The sequence below is a fragment of the Scleropages formosus genome, chromosome 1, assembly GCF_900964775.1.
Source record: "Scleropages formosus chromosome 1, fSclFor1.1, whole genome shotgun sequence".
Classification (NCBI taxonomy): Eukaryota; Metazoa; Chordata; class Actinopteri; order Osteoglossiformes; family Osteoglossidae; genus Scleropages; species Scleropages formosus.
This window is the reverse complement of record NC_041806.1, coordinates 18,833,686-18,853,736: the sequence shown is the minus strand read 5'-3', so window position 1 is coordinate 18,853,736 and position 20,051 is coordinate 18,833,686. Positions and strand designations below refer to the sequence as shown.

At 40.0% G+C, this 20,051-nt stretch overlaps 1 protein-coding gene across 1 annotated transcript; it reads left to right on the top strand.

The window, feature by feature from the left end:
- Window positions 1-7,776: 7,776 nt before the first annotated feature.
- On the top strand, window positions 7,777-19,002 carry gtf2a1 (general transcription factor IIA, 1). The gene is made up of 10 exons (XM_018732294.2): window positions 7,777-8,023; window positions 10,714-10,815; window positions 11,247-11,397; window positions 11,588-11,652; window positions 11,984-12,059; window positions 13,590-13,723; window positions 14,337-14,438; window positions 16,707-16,952; window positions 17,340-17,429; window positions 17,612-19,002. The coding sequence occupies exons 1-10, from the start codon at window positions 7,994-7,996 to the stop codon at window positions 17,717-17,719; spliced, it is 1,104 nt and encodes a 367-aa protein (XP_018587810.2). The 5' UTR covers window positions 7,777-7,993; the 3' UTR covers window positions 17,720-19,002.
- The last annotated feature ends 1,049 nt before the right edge of the window (window positions 19,003-20,051 follow it).

The following is a 20,051-nucleotide window of genomic DNA, read 5'->3' as shown; positions in this document are numbered from 1 at the left end:
CTGTAAGAATTTTTGTTTTTCGGGGAGATTCCCTGATCTCTGTTGCGAGTTCCCTTCAGCTGAAGTAAAGAATACTCCTACCGAACCTTTTTCTTGTCTTTTATTAACTTGATTTGATTTTTCCCAGCATCCCAGGTGAGTCCTGGATACATATTTATATTTATTCTTTTAGCTGATGCTTTTCTCCAAAGCAACTTACAATGTTAAAATAATGTAGAAGAAATTTTGCACAAAGGCAGAAGAAGAGGACAACAGAGTCGAAGATGGATAGACAATATTACCAAATGATAATGAATACCAACCAAACAACCAACCAATGTCAACAACCGCTTGTTCCGAGCAGCGTCACGGCGAGCTGGAGCCTGTCCCGGAAACACGGGGTGCAAGGCCGAGGGGCAGGGGAAGCCCTCAGGATGGGATGTCAGTCTGCCGCAAGGCACCCCAAGCAGAGCTCGAACCCCAAACCCTCCACTCGCCACACCACTGCACCCCCCTCATGTCAGTATCTCAGTTCAGAAACATTTCGACATGTCTATTGAAATATTGTATGTCTCCAGATCTCAAATCATATACTGTACATATAATAATACATTGGGAGTAACAGAAAATGTCAGCATCAGCATACAATTCTTTCAGTATGACAGCCTGTTTCTGGTGTTTTTTGCTGGCCAAGGATAAGAAGTGATTTGCAACCAAAACATGATCTTCCATTTCATTTGCCAACTTCTGTCACTTGCAGCTGAAGAAGGGAAATTGATTGGATCTGTCATGACTAAATCTTTTCTGCCACAAAGCTAGTACTTTTGTATCAACTGCAGTTGCAATCACACACACACACACATTTTCAGAACCGCTTGTCCCATATGGGGTCACGGGGAACCGGAGCCTACCCGGTAACACAGGGCGTAAGGCCGGAGGGGGAAGGGACACACCCAGGACGGGACACCAGTCCGTCGCAAGGCACCCCAAGCGGGACTCGAACCCCAGACCCACTGGAGAGCAGGACTGCGGTCCAACCCACTGCACCACCGCACCCCCAGTTGCAATCATAATGAGGTCATTAAGGAATGAGGATCTAACAGAAGAACACCTTTAGACTCCATAACACTGTGTTTATTGCAGGCAAAGGGGTTCCTGTTTTTGAAATGGGATATAATGCTCCTAAGACTTGCCAAAATTTTGAAGGAATGTAAAGACATCAGGGGGGTGATGAAACTAGGCCCTCTCAGTCACAAAAAACATTGTGTGGCAGTAGAGAGACACCCAGCAATGTGTGACTTACAAACCAACCCCAGGTCAAGAAATAAAGTCTTGGACAAGCTCCACCACAGTGATTTTCAGCTGTAGATGATTCCAACGGGCCAGAGGCTGTGGGTACCAGGACTGAGGGTCAGAAAAATTATGAGAGGGCAGCACTTTTCATTTCATGGTTTCCCACTTCAGTAACTGAGTATAGAGTACCATTCCTGCAGGTCTTTTGGAAGGAGTCACTGCCTGTTTTTTTCCCCCACTGGGAACTACCTTTGCAGTATTTCTTAGACCGCTGTGGCTTACCTTTATTCATGTTGCATGGGAGTGATTATACAGCAGTCCAGGCCAGACACTTTAAGCATCAGCTAAATGAAGTAATGTAACATGAACTAATACTGTTTGATCTGTTTACAGAAGAGTGCAGTTACATGTGTTCATCTGAACTTCCACTGGAACAGCGGCATTTCAGATGAACACACATAAGGTTGTACATCAATGTTGTAATTTATTTTACATTTACCACGTCCACTGTGCCCACAAAACCCCCAAAATTGCGGGCGACCCCACACACCCCTCCCACAGCCTCTTCAGCCTTCTGCCGTCTGGGAAGAGAGAGCAGCTTACAAGCCAGCTCCATCAGACTGCATAGCTTTTTCCTTCAAGTTGTCAGGATCCTGAACTCTCTCCACCACTCTTAACCACCCTAAACATACCTGACTTCTGAACTCTGACCTCCTCACAGACACCCCCCATATCGAATGACACCAGCCACTTTAATACAGACTGCACTGAATGTCCTTTTATATGCCACTAAGAGTTTCTGCTGAAACCTCACTTAGATCAGTGTCTATACCAAATACAGCTGCTGTATTTCTTAAATACATTCTGTTTATTGTCTTGCATTAGGTTAAACTATCTCTTGTTTCCACAAAGAAGTATTGCACAAAAAAAATACCCTTAGTTTTTTACACTATCCTTTGTAAAATCTCTTTACATTTCTATTTATTGAACTGAACATATCACTGCACTTTATCCCAGAGCGTTTTTAGTTTTGTAGCGTGTTATTGTAAATTGTTCTAGTAGCTAATAGCATGTGGTATGTTGTCCTCTGTGTTAAACCATGGTCCAGGAGAAATGCTATTTCACTTCTATGTATGTCCTAAGGGGGGGGGGGCAGTGGGTTGGACCACGGTCCTTCTCTCCGGTGGGTCTGGGGTTCAAGTCCCGCTTGGGGTGCCTTGAGACGGACTGGCGTCCCGTCCCGGGTGTGTCCCCTCCCCCTCCAGCCTTACGCCCTGTGTTGCCGGGTTGGGCTCCGTGACCCCGTATGGGACAAGCGGTTCTGAAAATGTGTGTGTGTGTATGTCCTAAACATATTGTGGGAATGACAATAAAGTTGACTTTGACAGCATTTGAGTTTTGAAATACAGGCTTGTAAGAATGTTATTGCTGTGAAATTAGTGAAAAAAAATCAATTAAATGACCTTTTGCATTCCACATGTGAAATGATGTGATGGAAAGGGGTACATATTTACTTAATGTACAGTAATAGAGTTCTTTCTCTTTTCATTTACTCTTCTGCCACCTTCTGGTTAAAAATTTTTCCTGCCAAGAGACAAGAGAAGCTTTCTTGTCATTTCAACCATATACAGCTGGTACAGTACACAGTAAAACAAAACAACGTTCCTCCAGGACCATGGTGCTACATAAAACAGCACAGAGTTACCTAGGCTACATAAAGTACACATGTGCAAGACACCTGTTTACATTTATTTATTTTGCAGATGCTTTTCTCCAAAGTGACTTCCAATGAACTTTAGTGTTATCAGCACACACACCTTATTCACCAAGATGATTTACACTGCTAGATACACTGCTTACAATGGGTCACCCATCATACATCAAAGAAACACACTCTCTCTGTCACTTACACACTATGGGTGAACCTAAACAGCATGCCTTTGGACTGTGGGAGGATACCTACGCAGACACAGGAAGAACATGCAAACTCCATACAGACTGCACAGGGATCAAATTCACATCCTCCCACATCACCCAGGCATTGTGAGACAGCAGCACTACTCGCTGTGCCACCATGCCACCCCACCATCCAGTGCAACAAATCATATGTGATGTGTCTCATATGATACAAATGTTGTGTATCATTTACAAATCATAATCATAATACAGCAGAATGTGCTCAGTATGGCACAGAGACAGACTGGCCTCATGACTCTTGAACGAAAGGCTATGCTGTTACTGCTACCAGAGAGAGGTGGAGAAATGGAAGTACACTTTTATACAGCTGCAACAAATACAAAAAAATCAGACACAAGTACTTCCTCACATTGCAAATCCTGACCCCGATTTCCAGCAGCAACAAGATAATGCCCTGGTATGACCTGCTTACCTTCCCTATCGGGAAAAAGAAAAGACTGTGTGAAACTGGTGGCCGTTTTTACACACCTACCATAAGACAAGGCAATAGGAGTGACTGCATCCACCCACTCACACACACACACGTTTTTGTTAACAGTTGTTCAAGTATTGCTTTGGCTGTATGTCTATCTAAACTTGTTGTGCCAGTAAAGCATATTACGCTGAAATTCAATTGATAACCAAGTGTTGTTATATTGCAGTCTGAAGGTTTCCGCTGTAGTAACACAGCGACAAATGTTTGAAATGCTTCAGTTCAAATATCTTCTGGTATGAGTCAAGGCTGCTTGTATAACTGTAAGTTGCCTCGGACAAAGGCATCAGCTAAATTAAGGCTAATAACAATAATAAACAGGCTTTGTTTGTGTAGCCTACATTGTTTTAGAAATACCCCAGTGTTATTTACAAATTTAAGATGAAATACAAGAAACAAGGGGGCGCGGTGGCGCAGTGGCGTGGTGGGTTGGACCGGGTCCTGCTCTCCAGTGGGTCTGGGGTTCGAGTCCCGCTTGGGGTGCCTTGCGACGGACTGGCGTCCCATTCTGGGTGTGTCCCCTCCCCCTCCAGCCTTACGCCCTGTGTTGCCGGGTAGGCTCCGGTTCCCCGTGACCCTGTATGGGACAAGCGGTTCTGAAATGTGTGCACAAGAAACAAAAGAGAAACACAAAATTTTAAGATATTAAGATATTATTAGGATACTGCAAGGCTAAAGAGGGTACACTTTGGACAGGACGCCAGTCCATTACAGGGCAGCAATATACACGTTCACATATTCAGGCAATTTAGTCACCAGTTCACTTGAAATCCATGTCTTCTGACTGTGGGAGGAAACCAGAGCACCTAGAGCAAACTTATGCGAGCTCTACATAGACGGACTCAAACCTATGTCTATTGCTACTGTGTCACCCTATAGACAGTATACAATACTATACACAGTATTATAAGATAGCAGTGTGGATCTGTTTGCAACGAATGTATGAGCCTTTTGCTCAAAAAGCTATTTTTTAGTGGTTTGTCATATAGTACTAACCTGACAGACTCTTCATTGAGATTAGAGGCAGGCATGGGGCATGTTGGCAAGGCCAATTAAGAAAGTGTTTGTGTGTACATAATTGCTGATGTTCATTCCCTTTATTTGTCTTTAATTTCATTTATATGGAGCATATATTTTGGACTAACATTATTTTTGCTTATGGTGAGCAGGCAAAAATTAATTGAGCCAAATAATATGTTTTCATTTAGATCTTACATTAAGGGACATCTGATGAGTATCTACAAAAAGTTCATGTTTCTCTTTCAAAACTGGATAAACTGGAATATTTTTTTACGTTAAAAGTTTTACTGAAGAACATTTGAAAAGGAAATCTGCCTTCATTCTCTTACACTCTGTTCTGCTTTTACTCTGTGTGGTAGCTATTTTCTTAGTACTTTTGAATGTCCCACATTCCGTATTTTAAGAATTTCACCTAATAAAGACATCTGCAAACTTAACGACATCCCCTGTCTGTCAGCTGATGTCTTCTGGGGATATTTCTGGTCATTGGGAGCTGGTAAGTATTAATCAGTTTTACTGTGAACAATTATCAATTGTGTAACATTAGATCTTATATCATGTGTAACCAACATGACATATAAACAGTGTGCTAATACCACAAAGGGTTATTTCCGTGTGGACAGAAAATAATCAAAATTGAGAGCCGATCAATCAGAGGTCACTGCTGAGTTTTGTCATGCCTTGACTGACAACTTATTTCACTAACAGGCAGAATTGAACGCTGAAGAAAAACCTACCTTTAAATTGTTTTGTAATATTACATTTTCTCTCACGTTGACTTTCACAGAGACTTTTACAAGCATGAAGAGTTTAATAGTCTCTAAACTGTAATTCAGTGAGTTGATCCTTTTTAATTTAAACACATAGACTTTGCTAACGTGTTTATAACATAAAAGAAAGTTCAATGTTTCAAACAAAACTAAAAATATATCAGTTTTAAAAATTTTTACTCATCATATTTAGTACAAAGTAGTTCAGTTAGGTTAGAACTGCTTATGACTGCTGCTGGAGGGTTGCAAGTGATCATCTAATTGTAGAAATAAATTCAAGAAAGTTTGTGAATATATTAATATAGCACACAAGGATACTGGTTTTGATGAATGACCAGGCAAGAGGCAATATTTACATTACATTACATTTATACGCAGGGAGGTGCGGTGGTGCAGTGGGTTGGCCCACAGTCCTGCTCTCCGGTGGGTCTGGGGTTCGAGTCCTGCTTGGGGTGCCTTGCGATGGACTGGCGTTCCGTCCTGGGTGTGTCCCCTCCCCCTCCGGCCTTACACCCTGTGTTACCGGGTAGGCTCCGGTTCCCCGCGACCCTGTATGGGACAAGCAGTTCTGAAAATGTGTGTGTGTGTGTGTGTGTGTATATACATATATGCTGTAGATTTCGCATTTTTTTAAAAACATAAAACAACCAGTGAAACAAACATGTAAACATGCACAAAAATGATCTTACATCTGCAAAAGCACCCACATTCGCTCCAAACACAGCTCAGCAACGGAACTAACTCTTACTCTCTGACAGTTCACTTAAATACTTCACATCCCTGACTCTTCATTCTTAATCAAGTCTAACCAATAATCGAGGAACTAGATATGGCCACATTCCTGCGTGTCTTAATTAATTAAGAATATGTTGATTAATATACTCAGCGTGCTGTGCTGTGATGGTCAGCATTGGCAACGCATATGTACTGCATTTTTAACTTTACAGTGGGTCCCTAGTGTCCTCTCCCCCTTCAGCCTTGTGCCCTGTGTTACCAGGTTAGGGTCCGGCTCGCCGCAACCCCGCTTGGGACCAGCGGTTTCGGACAGTGTGTGTGTGTGTGTGTGTGTGTGTGTGTGTGTGTGTGTGTGTGTGTGAGTGAGTGGGTCCCTATTTTATGAACTTAAGAATAACAAGCTTTGCCATAACTAGCATTTTTTATAAATAAACCTGATCAAACTGGATTCTTTAAAGCCTGGTTCAGCTCTGATAACATACTTCATACCTTAAATGAACCATCTCTAATCATCTCTCATGATGCTAAAAAGGCATTTAACAGAATAGAATGGAGTTTCTCTTGTTTGTTGTGTTGGATAGACTTAAAATGGCTCATGACTTTAGCAACCTAATGAAGCTCTTACAGTACATTGAAATCCTTCAGTGCAAGTTATGACAAACGGTTTTCTGTCAGACAGTTTCTCTGCTGGAAGAGGGTGTTGGCAAGGCTCCCCCCTTTCCCCCTTTCTGTCCACACTTATGACTGAACCTTTGCAATTCAACCTTTGAAGAAATAAAATAGTGGCATAATTGTTGGATGGGGGACAAAAATGCATTAATCTAGTGTATATGTATTTTGTGGACTTGAAAAAGGTATATGACTGTATGCTTTGGCATGCAGTATGGAAGATAGGCCTACTGGAGGAATTTGTGGTACCTTGGCCACTGATGCACGCCAAGTGGGCACAAACACTGGAAAAAGAATGAACCCAGCACTAGAACCAGGCACAGTTCTGGAGGGTACCTTGAGTAACGGCCAGGAAATAAAAAACAATATCTTAAAAATTAAAGAAAAGTTCGGTTCTAAGCTGCCCTCATCTGTCATATACGTAATCATTAGTAATGACTAATAAAAGGGACATGAAGCACAAACCTAGGCAGCAGCAGCACTAACAAATAAGCTTGGTTTCCGGTCCCTAGCATACTGGAGGGACTGGGTGACATCACAGATGGTAAATGATAACATCAGAAATTCTAATTTTTTCAGCACAAATACAGCAATTTACATTGTAAGTAATGAAATATGAGGGATTATCGTTGGGATGAATTTTAGCAGGTTGACGGACGTGTTTTACTTAAGCATTGTTGTTCACTACACGACCTAACAGCTTCTGGCTGACATGGGCAAAGTATTAAGTCAGCCAATATGTAAAACTACATCTCCCATGAGCCAACAGGTCTTTCCTGTGTGTTAATCGTTTGTAGTAACGCCGACGTTAAATTCTCGCGATGTTTCGACTAATGGCGGTTTGACCCTGCCCTATGTCTCCCGCATTTGCTGCTTCACGCTCAGTATATAAAGCAGGACCTGGGCGCAAGGAGGACGGCTGGCCAGCGCGGCCCTTGGATTGAGGATAGGAATATTTCGAGACGTGTTTTATTTGGTTTTAAGACATGATGCTGGATTATTTTAATATCTAAAACTGTTTTAGGGAGATTTTCGTTTTTGTTCATTTGTTTTTTTTTTTTTTTACACTCCGCTTGTAATGGCGAGCTCGGCTAACTCTAATCCAGTGGTAAGGACCGATCTCACAGTGCAGTCAGATTCATGCCGCCAAATGAATTCTTTCCACCTGTTTTACTAATTAGATTAGTTACCGCTGAGATATTTTGTGCTGAAAACCAAAGAGGGTCGAGGGAGTGTTGCATCTGCCACATAGCCAGTGCTGCGTGTGACAAAGTGCTAAGCTAGCCGCAAGCGGCCATTTCTTAACTTTTTTTTTTTTTCCGAGACCAGTTTCAGTTCCCGTTTTCAGGTGCGCCATTTCTCTGCTTTCACTTACTCGACAAATACTGTATTTTGGAGCTGACTTCGCACTGCCCAAATTCTTAAAGAAACAATCTTGTATTTGCTAATTTTGTACAAACGGGATTTAAAAGGTAATTCAATTAATTGGTCGGGGAAGAGCTCGGTGGCTGTTGAACTAAGTGTGTGTAGTCAAGTCAGTCTGCAAATTTTACCGGATAAATACATAACATAGTCGTAGCAAGTACACCAAACAAATTTGCAAAGTGTGTCAGCGTTTTCTGGCAGTGAAGGTTAGGTAGCTAACTCCACACTCTTCTTGTTTCTGAATCCACAGTTGGAAAAGCACCTTCTGAGAAGGCTTCTCACGTCAATAATACCAAATGTTAAGTGTCCAACACGTTGATCTGAATCAATCGCCTTTAATTTTTTTTTTTTGTATATTAATTAGAATTATACTGGCTTTCGAAACCTATTTTTCCTTTTCCCCTTCCATAATTACACTGTTATAACGAGACACAAACCCCTTCCTTAAAACACAATATTATGCCACGACTCGCCCCATCACACCCAACAAATACGTGTACGCTTTTCGACACGTTATAAATGGAGAGTCTCATCAAGTGAAATGTCGGCACGGTTTGTCTGTCATGGCTTCCCGGCGTTCTCTCTCTTGATGGCTCTGCTCTTCCGCCGAAGCGCTTCGTGGCTTATATAGAGCCATAAGGGCTCTCTAATATAGACTGCCTGGGATGGGAAGGTGCTATTCAACGTTACGTCACCGGCTCTCCATATAAACCCCAGATTGTCCTTTAAATAGTGAGCCGCTGGGCTGAGAGAGAGAGAAAGGGAGAGAGAGGGAGGCCTGCAGCTCCCGTTCCGCTCGTATTAATGTTCCCATTTGATGTTGAGAGACTAGTGAGAGAGTTGATCTTTTTATCTTTTATTTTTTTTTTTTTTATTTATTTATTTATTTATTTTTTTAAAGTGAGGAGTTGTGTGAGCAGTAGCTCAGAGTGCACGGTTGTCACAAAAGGATGCGGAGAGTCTTCCTTCCAGCCCTTTATTCTCTCCGCAGACGTGTTTTTAATATTGACTCGGTGCTTTTCATCATAGCATCTCTCCTCACTTGTTCTTGGAAAATCTCCTGCACTTTCTTTTTCGGGTCTCAGTCTTGCCTGCAAGGTAGTCACCCGGTCATTCGTTACCAAATTGTGTGGCATTTGGTGAGTCAAGTTAAAGTAACTCACCTGAGGGGCAGAAAAACAAACTTATTTCTGTACGCGTGTTACCAGAATAGTTATCATGTTTACTGTTCTTAGAGAGTAAAGCATTTCCCAGTGATTTCTGTGTAAAAGGGTTACGGTACTTTCCAACGTAGGTGTTTTTATGTCTGCCATTAGAGTAATTTTTCCTTGTTCATGCCCCACTGTGCAGTGCAGCAGTCAGGATGCACACGGAAGCAGGCTGCACACAGCCCGGATCATGGACCGCTACCTCACATGATCTTTTTCAGTGTTTCACACTCGTCTCTTCATAATAATGAGCTGGATTTGCATTTCTGCATAGCTTGTGCTTACTCACTTTGGAAATTTTATAGAGATGTACCACTTTTCTGTAAACGCTTTGAAGTTTGTATGTCCAGGCGGTCAATTTTAAATATCTGTGTTGCGCATTTAACCGAAGGATTTAAGGACACCTATCAAATAATATTCCCGAAGATGAAGTTGTTCATATCTTCATGTATTGCCTAGTGTTGTTTCTGCAAGCGTCATAAATTCACTGTGCGGCGAGCTCTCTCTAATGCATGTGAGGCCTTTTAATATCAGAAAAGTGTATCCTGTACATAACTTCTGTAACCACCCAAGTGCTCAGGTTTCCCTTTTTGGCAATTAAGTATTGGGGAAACTATCCTGAAAATAAGCTAATGGGTATATATAGTCCAGCACTGATCTGCTGATATGTCTTTTGGGATATATTTTTTTTCTAGTATATCATTAGCTTTATTGTGTGTGTAAGGAATATGGAGAAGGTGAAAGTTTGGACTTTTTTAAAAAAAAAAAAAAAAAAAAAAAATCTAAACATTTAAATTATACTTCAATCATTAAATATTGTGAGGGCTCCCTCTCAGTTGCACTCATGAATTCTGCATGCATGTTATTGGTGCAGGATTATGAGCATTCTTTTTATTTAGCATAGTGCACATGGAGGTGAAATATGTGTACTTTAAAAAATATGTGTGCTGCAAAGTGGTTTCCTGATTCTAAATTTTTTCTCAGTGGTACATTGTGGGTTTCTTCAGAAGTATAGTTTGTGTGTGTGGTAGATTATGACAACAAAGTGACTAATTCTGTGGGTGGGGTGGGGGGTGCTTATTGGCCAGTAATTATTAGATATCTTTTGAAAAAATTTAATGTAATGCGTTTTAAGATTTCAATTTTTTTTTTTTTTTTTTTGCAGCCTAAACTCTACCGAAGTGTGATTGAAGATGTTATTAATGATGTGCGAGAGCTGTTTCTGGATGAGGGAGTTGACGAGCAAGTCCTCCAGGAACTGAAAACGGTATTCTTTTTTTTTTTTTGCATCTTTGTCCATGTGCATAACAAGAGGGCCACAGTTTAAGGAATGATCCATTGTTCACATCTGGTAATATATTTTTTTTTAACCCTTTGGCAGGGGAATGTTTTGAAATCCTTATCCAGCTCCAAGTAGATTATATCTAGACAGATGTAGTAATTTTTGCATGATAATGTCAGCATCTTCTCAATTATTTACCAGTCAATTTAAGTTTTATGTTACTGGTCATCCATTGATATATTTTCCTGTTTCAAATGCTCACTTTTGTATTTGCATATCCCCAATTTAACTTGGCCTAAGTGGAGTGCTTTGGAATGAATGTATTTTTTTGATGGTTTAAAATGTTCTGTCCATGCCTTCATACCATCCTGCTGTGATGTTGTGTAATACCCCTGTAAACATTCTTACCCTAACAGCTCTGGGAGAACAAGCTGATGCAGTCCAAGGCAGTGGAGGGTTTCCACACGGAGGAGCAAGCCTTGCAGCAACAGCTTCAACAACAGCTTGCCCCACAAGCCCAGACACAGTCACAGCCCTCCCAGGTCCTTCTGCCCCCTGCTCAACAAGGTCAGCTGCCCTTCTTCCAGCACAGAAAGGTGTTATAGCCTGTCACAGCTTGTGCATGTCTGACCAAAAAGATGCTCCCAGTTGGTCTTAGTCTGAAACTAGCTATAAAATGCATCATCTGGTGAAAATAGGAGCTAACAAAGGTAAAGGTTACTCAAAATAGGTGTTTGTTTTCCATCTCTCCCTGTAGCTCCACAGCAGCAAGTAATTGTGCAGGACCCCAAGCTGCTGCAGCACATGACCGTCACAGGCATGGTGAGTGAGTCATACTCACATTCTGGCGCCCCAAATGTGACTTTGGAGGCACCCTTGTGTGTTCGCCTCATGACCTGCTTCGTACTTCACCTTTTCCCAGCGTCTGAATTGCAGACTCAACAGATGCTAGACATCTGTGAAACTGTAGTGCGTATGAGAGCATTTTGGAGACAGCAGTGAATTTTAGATAGGATTAGACATCAGGTCCAGTTGGAACCTCTTCTCAGTCTCACTAGCTATCTGTCTTGCATCAAGACCAAAGACTTGACACTGTTTTTAATGACTGCAGGTTTTTATGTCAAATCAACTTATTTTTTGGTTTCCTACCTAGAGTGCTGCGGCTTCTGCAGCAACCATTGCTCTGCCTACAGGAGTAACACCATACCAGCAGCTGTTAACCAGTCAAGGTAACACTGAACAAAAGCTTTTGTTTCATTCTTTTATTGCGTTTTAGGACACATTGGGTGACGTAATGCACAGTTAATATCAAAACAAGTTTATTGTTATTCTAATTCTGCTTCCAAGAAACAGATTACTGCTATTGAGCAATGTCTGATCTAAGGGGACCGCTCCATTAAGTGAAACCATGATGTTAATTCAGTAGGTCTATAGTCTATGAGGAGACTTTGAGAGCACCTATAGAAAGAATAACACTTGAATGAGAACTTACAAGCACAATTAAGACCAGATGTCCAACGCCCCATTGTTCAGAAGTCCAGCAACTACATCCCCAATGGTGAAAGCTTTATACCGTTTCATCTGTTTGTTCACGCTGTAGGTTCTGTAAAAACATATCAGAAAAAGGTCTAATTTGTAGTAAGATGTCTCATTAGCAGCTTAGGTAATGCTGTCTGTCATATCCGAATTTAGTTAGCAGCTTTGCTCAAGGTGACTTGCAATATTAGATGTACTTTGCTGAACTCCCTCCAGTCATTCCCCCATTTATGGAGCATAATAATGTAACTGACACACACGTATATAACTAAGGGCACTTTAGTCACCAGTTCAGAAGGATGTTGTTAGACTGTGGCAGAAAACAAGGAGTCCCACACAAACATGGGGAGAACATGTAAAAGCCACACACTCAAATGAATTTGAACCTAAAGCCCAGTAGCTGTGAGATGCCAGCACTACCTGCTGTACCATCTTAACATGGACAACTGGTAGCATAGTAGTTAGAGCTACTGCCTTTAGACCCAAATGTTGCAGATTCTATTCCCTCCTCCTGCTGTAGTACCCTTGAGCAAGATACTTTCCCTAAATTGCTCCAGTAAAATGACCCTGCTGTATAAATGGGTAAATAATTGTAACTAGCTTTACATTGGTTGTAAGTTGCTTTGGTGAAAAGCTGTCACCTAAATGAATAAATGTAAATTTCAGTATCAGGTCATTTTCAGTTTGCAGTCAAAGGATAATGGATATGTACTTTCAGACATAGCGGTAATAAACATGTGCTGTAAGACTATTTTAGCATTCATGTTAACTTTATAGCTGTACATGCTATAAACTGTTAGAGGCACGTGCCATGAAATTGTTCCTGCGACTCCCTTGAGTTTGAGCACGTTTTGCTTCCATCTAAAGGCAGCAAATGGAAACGCAGGTCATGTTTGTTCTCCTATTGAAGTTTTAAAGATAGAACAGTGAAGTTGTTTTTAAATGAAAATCTTTTTATCTTTGAAAATTCATACCTCATATATTCATAACCCAGGGTACAAGTGTACACATTTCTTAACTTTAACCTTTTGTTATTTTACTATATTTACTCTTTCTGTTTCAAGGTAGTAAAAGGGGCCTGCAAGGTAATGGGATATCTCTTCAAAACAGACTTATGTACTTTATTAAGCTGAACATAAAATTAATTTCTCCAAGAACAATTACAATGTTGGAGATGGAAGATTAGTGTAAATATATCTTGCATGCATTTCTTTGTTTTTAAGGTCAAATTCTGCAAGTGGTGAGAGGGCCAAATGGAGCACAGTATCTTATTCAGCCCCAGCAGCAGGTGGTGCTGCAGTCGCAAGTCCTGCCTCAGATGCAGCCTGGAGGGGTGCAAGCCCCTGTTATACAACAGGTACAACTTTTTTTGTTTCATAGAGCTTTAGTTGTTTGATCCCCGTTTTGTTGATGGTCCTACCTGCTGAATGGGTGTGTGCAACAAAACGGGGATCAGTCTTAGACATCACTGTCGTACAGCAGTTATTCCTTAGTCATTTTCAGTGTTATTTTTGCAAAAGTAATATGAATATCGCTTGGCTGTCTGTGTTAAGTACATGAACACAACAAACCGATAATGCCTTTATATATAGAAACATAACGTCATATCAAAATATCATGTAATTTGATGTAAACATGCAAGACGTTCAGAAAAAGTATTGAATACCTCTAATTTCATATGTCAACTTCATGGTATTTTAGACCTACTTTTGCACCAGTTGGCAGTGCATTTTATGCCCTTTTTAAGATAGATTATAGCTGTTGAACTCTGGGACATGCATAAACTGAGGCATTTGTTTTCACTGAATCCCAACATGGTGATAGAATGAAGTGGTTGTGTTGTGTCCCAGTAGATCTCCACCACTTGTGCTATGCTTAGGGCCTATCATTTTATAGACAATGTTTCAAGTAAATGCAGTGTAAAATCCTCGTGGTGAAGTCCTACAGCAGATCCTTTGCTGTTCCATCAGGTCTTGACTCCCCTACAAGGTGGAATCCCACAGCAGACTGGAGTCATCATTCAGCCTCAACAGATTGTCCTTGCAGGAAACAAAGTCCAGCCAAATCCACAGGTGAGATTCCATCTTGCAAGATGTCATAACCCTCTTAAAATATTCAATCTTGTAATAAATAAGTTAGGTACAAGATCATTGACATTAACAAATTTTTGGATTGAAATTACTAGGAAGCAAATGGAAAAAGACCACAAGCAAAGCGATTTTTTTTTTTTTTTTCTTTTTTTGCCAAATGTTTTTTTTCTGTATTTTCAATAGTTTTCACTGTGCTAGGGATTTTTATTATCTGAGGATAAAAGTTAACTCATTGCTCAACCATATAAGCACCAAAAACATTCTTACCCATCAGCTGACAACCCCCCCCCCCAAACATACTTATACAAATTCAACTTTACAGTGTCTTAATAGCCCTCCTTCAATTTGAGCTTACGAAGACTGTCTAAATTTTGCATGCCTCTTGACAGCTGAGCAATGCAAGACATAGACATTTATTAATTTAGCTTGTTCTTTACTCCAAGGTGACTTAGTGTTAAAATACCTACAGTTATTTTACCACTTGTACAGCAGGGCAATTTTTGTTTTATTGGAGCAATTTAGGGTAAGTACCTTGCTCAAGGGTACTGCAGTCAGAGGTAAGATTCAAACCTGTAACCGTTGGATCCAAAGGCATGTCTGAGCACTATGTTACCAGCTATTTAGCTGATACCTTTGTCCATGGTTACTTACAATGCTAGATTTACTACAGTAAACAATGCAGTAATTTAAGTCATTTGTAACAGTGAGTAGTTTAGTCACCAGTTTGCCTGAAAGGCATTTTTTGGAGGAAACCCACTGAAACAAGAACTTGCAAACTCCAGACATACTGAGCAGGGATCAAACTCATGTTGAATCGCACAACCCACACAAACTGAAACCAGTTTGTTCATTGAGTGCAAATTCATTTGTATTTTCATACTTTTTTTTCTCTGCATGAAAGGTTGAATTTATAAATAGTTACAGTATTAATGCTGTTGAAGCATACAGTGTAGTAACCTGGAATGAGCTGAACAAGCATGGGTAGATATGTAGTACTGTTGTTAATAAAAAGCTATTATGTTAGAACTAGTAACTTATGGAGTAATTAATGATGGAAATTGCCTTGTTAGGCTGTTATAGGTAACGTTAAGAAGCAAAGGAATTTTGTTAATTTATAGGGATTTGGTGGTATTTTAGCACAAATAGATATCACTTCTACAGCCTCAGGAACACTTTAAATCCTTTACCACTGAATCCAATGGTAATTACATTTTTCAAACTTTGTCTAGGGATGTCACTGTCTGAATTTGAACGTTGTCAAACTTCAAGTGTTTTTTCCAGATCCAAAATTTGTAGAATTGCATCAATGCTTTTTCAGTGGATATGAGTTTGTGGGGAAGAAGTAGTCAAAGCAGCACAGCTCATTAAGCTCTCTCATAAGCTCTGCTGTGCACCTTTATATGTGAATCACTACCTAATGATTTGTATGTTTGCATGTCAATTACACAGTGAAATCCATTAGGAATACTTTGTAACACTTGCATACCATGTACAGGTATGTTGTTGTGGTCTTTTGCGTAGCGCAGGATTTGTATAGGTTCACATATATGCAGCTTGTTTTGAGTTAAGTGAAAATACTTGTATAAATGAATGCTTATATTCTTACTAATTTAATTTTAGCATAACCAATGTTTTTTGAATGGCTGAAAACCATTCAAAAAACCAAAAAAAACCCCAGTTTTTTTTTTTTTTCATTGATATGTGCGTGCAGAGTGGTGAAAAGGAAATTTTCCATTTTAAATTTCATTAAAACATGCATTCACATGCATACAGGTTTGTTATGTTTATTTTGTTTGGCTCAGTCACATCCCTGACGAATGCTTTAAGATAGCTTTGCCTGCATCGGGAACATTATACTCCATTGATGTCCTCAGTTGTATGATTTCAAGATGGGGAAAAGATGGCTCTCAAGCGATATTACTGCTGAGTGAAGCACAATCTTTAATATTTTGTCTTGCTGTAGGTCATGAACCCAGTGCAGTACCAACTCAGTGTAGCCTTTTATTTCAAAACCCTTGGAAACTTTTTCTTTGTGTTTCACTTAATCATCTGCATTGAAAGTTTTAAAACTCTCAGGAAGTGTATACTGGGCGGGCTGGATTTCAACAGTGATGACAGCTATTCTAATGCAAAAAAGTCCCTATCTTTTCTGAACACTTTGTTTCACACATTTTGACTAATACAATGGTTCACATCTTAGTTTCTGTCAAAAAAAGGGAAGATTAACCCATCTGCTTTAATCTGTAAAAGGTCATGCAAACACCTGCAGTGACTGCACAGGCAGGACAGGGAACTGCGCAGATGCAACAGCAAGCTCAGGCTCAACAGCAGCAATCGCCGCAGCAACCGCAGCAGCAGCCTCCTCCTGTGATGCTCCAGGTGGATGGGGCAGGGGACACATCCTCTGAAGAAGATGATGAGGAGGAAGATGAGTACGATGAAGATGAGGATGATGACAAGGACAAAGATGGTGGTGAAGATGGACAAGTTGAAGAGGTTCGCTTTCGGTCGATGTCCGACTTTCAGACTTTCAGGCAGTTGATCATACAGGAAATGTAGGAGCTGAAGCTAGGATGGTAGGTAATTCCTCAGGCTTCAACAGAATAATTTCTGTTAAGCCTAGTGAAGGGACCTCAAGAAAGGTGCTTAATCTGAATAGTTTCTGTAAATTATCCAGTTGTGTAAGTTGTCAGCTGTAGAATTTCCACTGAATAGCACTGCGTAATGTTGAATGACATTAAAGCGTAATACACTGAGCACTGTAAACATTTGTCAAGGATTGCACAAATTGTGCGTTATTTTCTATGAATTGTATGTTGCTTTGGAGAAAAGCATCTGCTAAATGAATACATGTAATTGTGTGGATGTACATTGGTCCTACAGGAGCCCTTGAACAGCGGTGATGATGTGAGTGATGAAGAAGGACAAGAGCTATTTGACACAGAGAATGTGGTTGTGTGCCAGTATGACAAGGTAACTGAACCCTGTTGTCAGTCTCCTTGCTTTTCCTTACCTTTTTGTGAGAGCCCGGTGTTTTTATTCTTGTAATTGATCTGCCTTGTCTTGTTAATTACATTAAGTAGAAACATTTGTAATTGCTTTGGTAAGATGATGTGGAGTTTCTAAATGCCCTTTTGTGCTGTTGTGATTTTCAGATACACAGGAGTAAGAACAAATGGAAGTTCCACCTCAAAGATGGCATAATGAACCTGAATGGAAGAGACTACGTGTTCTCCAAAGCCATTGGGGATGCAGAGTGGTAAAGTGAAAGGGATTCCCAGATTGTGCTGGGTGGTGACACAAAGACACACAGACTGGGACTACGTGCATTTCAGTGTGGCATGTGTAGAAAAGAGCAACACAGAGCCAACTGTCCTGGAAGTATGAGTGGTAACACACTAATAACGTAAACCCCACTCAATCCCCCACTTATACTCCTGATAATGTGCTGCCAGTTTCTACAGTAATAATGTTGCTGGTGATTCTGGATCCTGAAACTGTAGATTTTTATTACTGTTTTATTTTAAAAAAACAAATTCAGTTTGATTTGTGTGTGGTACATCTTGTAGAAATAATGGACCAGGTAAACTAAAATGGTTGACCTACCACCCAGTAACAACCTTTTAAGCCCAGCATTTCCTCTGTGGTATAGCAAAAATTCAATGAGTAATGCATTCTGTGAAATATTTTTACCCTTGGAGTTGTTTGGTAGCAGCAGTTCTAATTGGATGTTTTAGTTCTGATTATTTGCTGCACATGTAGGTAAAATTGTAATAATGCTACAATTAATAACTATTTGGAAAACACAGCATGTATAACATTTCAGTTGTTTACCACAGAGTGATGTAGGACTTGAAGTGTTTGGCAGTGTCCTGTCATGATCTGCTTATTTTCCAACTTGTATCTTTGCTTTTTTCAGCAAAACATAAAGGCTGTTAGATATTGCTCCGTGCTTAAGCTTCATTTTGTCTTCCCCCCCAAACCATTTTCTGTCTGTGAGGGTCAGCTTGTTAGCATGTTTTTTTTTTTAATTTTTTTTTTTTATTTTTTATTTTTTATTTTTTATTTTTTGCACCACTTTTCTGTTGTCAAATGGTCTGTGGGCAGTGTGTGGTAATATTGCAGCATCCTCTATCCTCTTAGGTTGCTTGCAGGACCCCCCTCCATGCACCATCCTGTGAAGTCAGTGTGATATCTTAGTTTAATACTAATCGATATCAGCCTTCTGTACCCTTTTTCCTGTAGTTTAACTCCGTGAAATTCCAGTTATTGTAGGTTTTGATATTTATGCCTAAAAGGTTGAGGCAAAATATTAGGAAGATGAGACCACGCCAAACTGTGCTCTTATTTTACAACAAGTGTTCCTTTTTTAGTGGGTATGTTTTGTTGGCTTGATTTACATCATTCATTCAACCTTCTAATCAAAATTTCCTGTGTTGTATTGTACTTGAACTTTAATCAATTTTTATCTCATAAGGACCGTTTCACTTGGAGAAATGCTTTCTCTACAGTTTGTTTTAACAGTGCAGTATTGTGTAATTTAAAAATAAAAGGTGTGTCTTTTTTAAGATTTAAATTCTTTCTGTTTGGGTTTTTGCTGTCACTTTTTTTTACGGTCCTGGCATCATACTTGTAGTTTACCTTTTTATTTCTGCATCCAAGTATTAAAATGAAAATAAGTAGAAGCTGGGTAAAGAATTTAGAGGAAGACATTTGTTGACTCATTGTATAGCAGCTTAAAACTTATCAAACTGTTTTCTACTGTGCTTTTCCATACCTAGTTTTTCAGCAGAAATTCAAGTACAGACATCAGTCACTTAACGACGGGGATACTTTTTGAGAAATGGGTTATTAGGCGATTTCATCATTGTATGAACATCATATAGTGTGCTTACACAAACCTAGATGGTATAGCCTTGATGCAGTCGAGATTATCACGCTGCTGCTGGTGTAACACTGCATGCTGTTTTACAATAAAATTAAGTAGAAAGAGTACACTAAAATACAGTATAGTAAATGCATAGAGCAGGTCACATAAGTGTTTGTCAAGTATTATGTACAGTACATAATAGTATGTGCTATACTTTTTTTTATATGACAGCGGAGTAGGTTTGTTTGCAGCAGCACCGCAAACACGTAACGCGTTACGACGGCTACGACGTTGTTAGTCCAATTTCTCAGTTTCATTATCTTATGGGACCACTGTCATATATGCAGTCAGTCGTTAAGCGAAATGCCATTAAGTGGTGCATGACTATATGGAACACTGTTTAAATGCTATAACTGTATGGATCACAGTATTTTATAATACAATCAGCATTTATGTTAAAACATTTCAAGGAACTTCTTCACATGTGGCAAATTGTGATGGCTACGCCACAGCATCCTTAGCTGACTTCATAAGTTTATAGACATTTGAGTCAGGAATTTTATGCTACTGTTTTCTATGAAAGTTAAGTGTCATAATTGACCAGGTCAGCAAATTGTCTATACAGTGATTTGGAGAAGTCAGTCAACTTTGTCATTCCCACAATATGTTTAGAACATACATTGAATTGAAATGGTGTGATGCAGGACAACATACAGTATACTGTT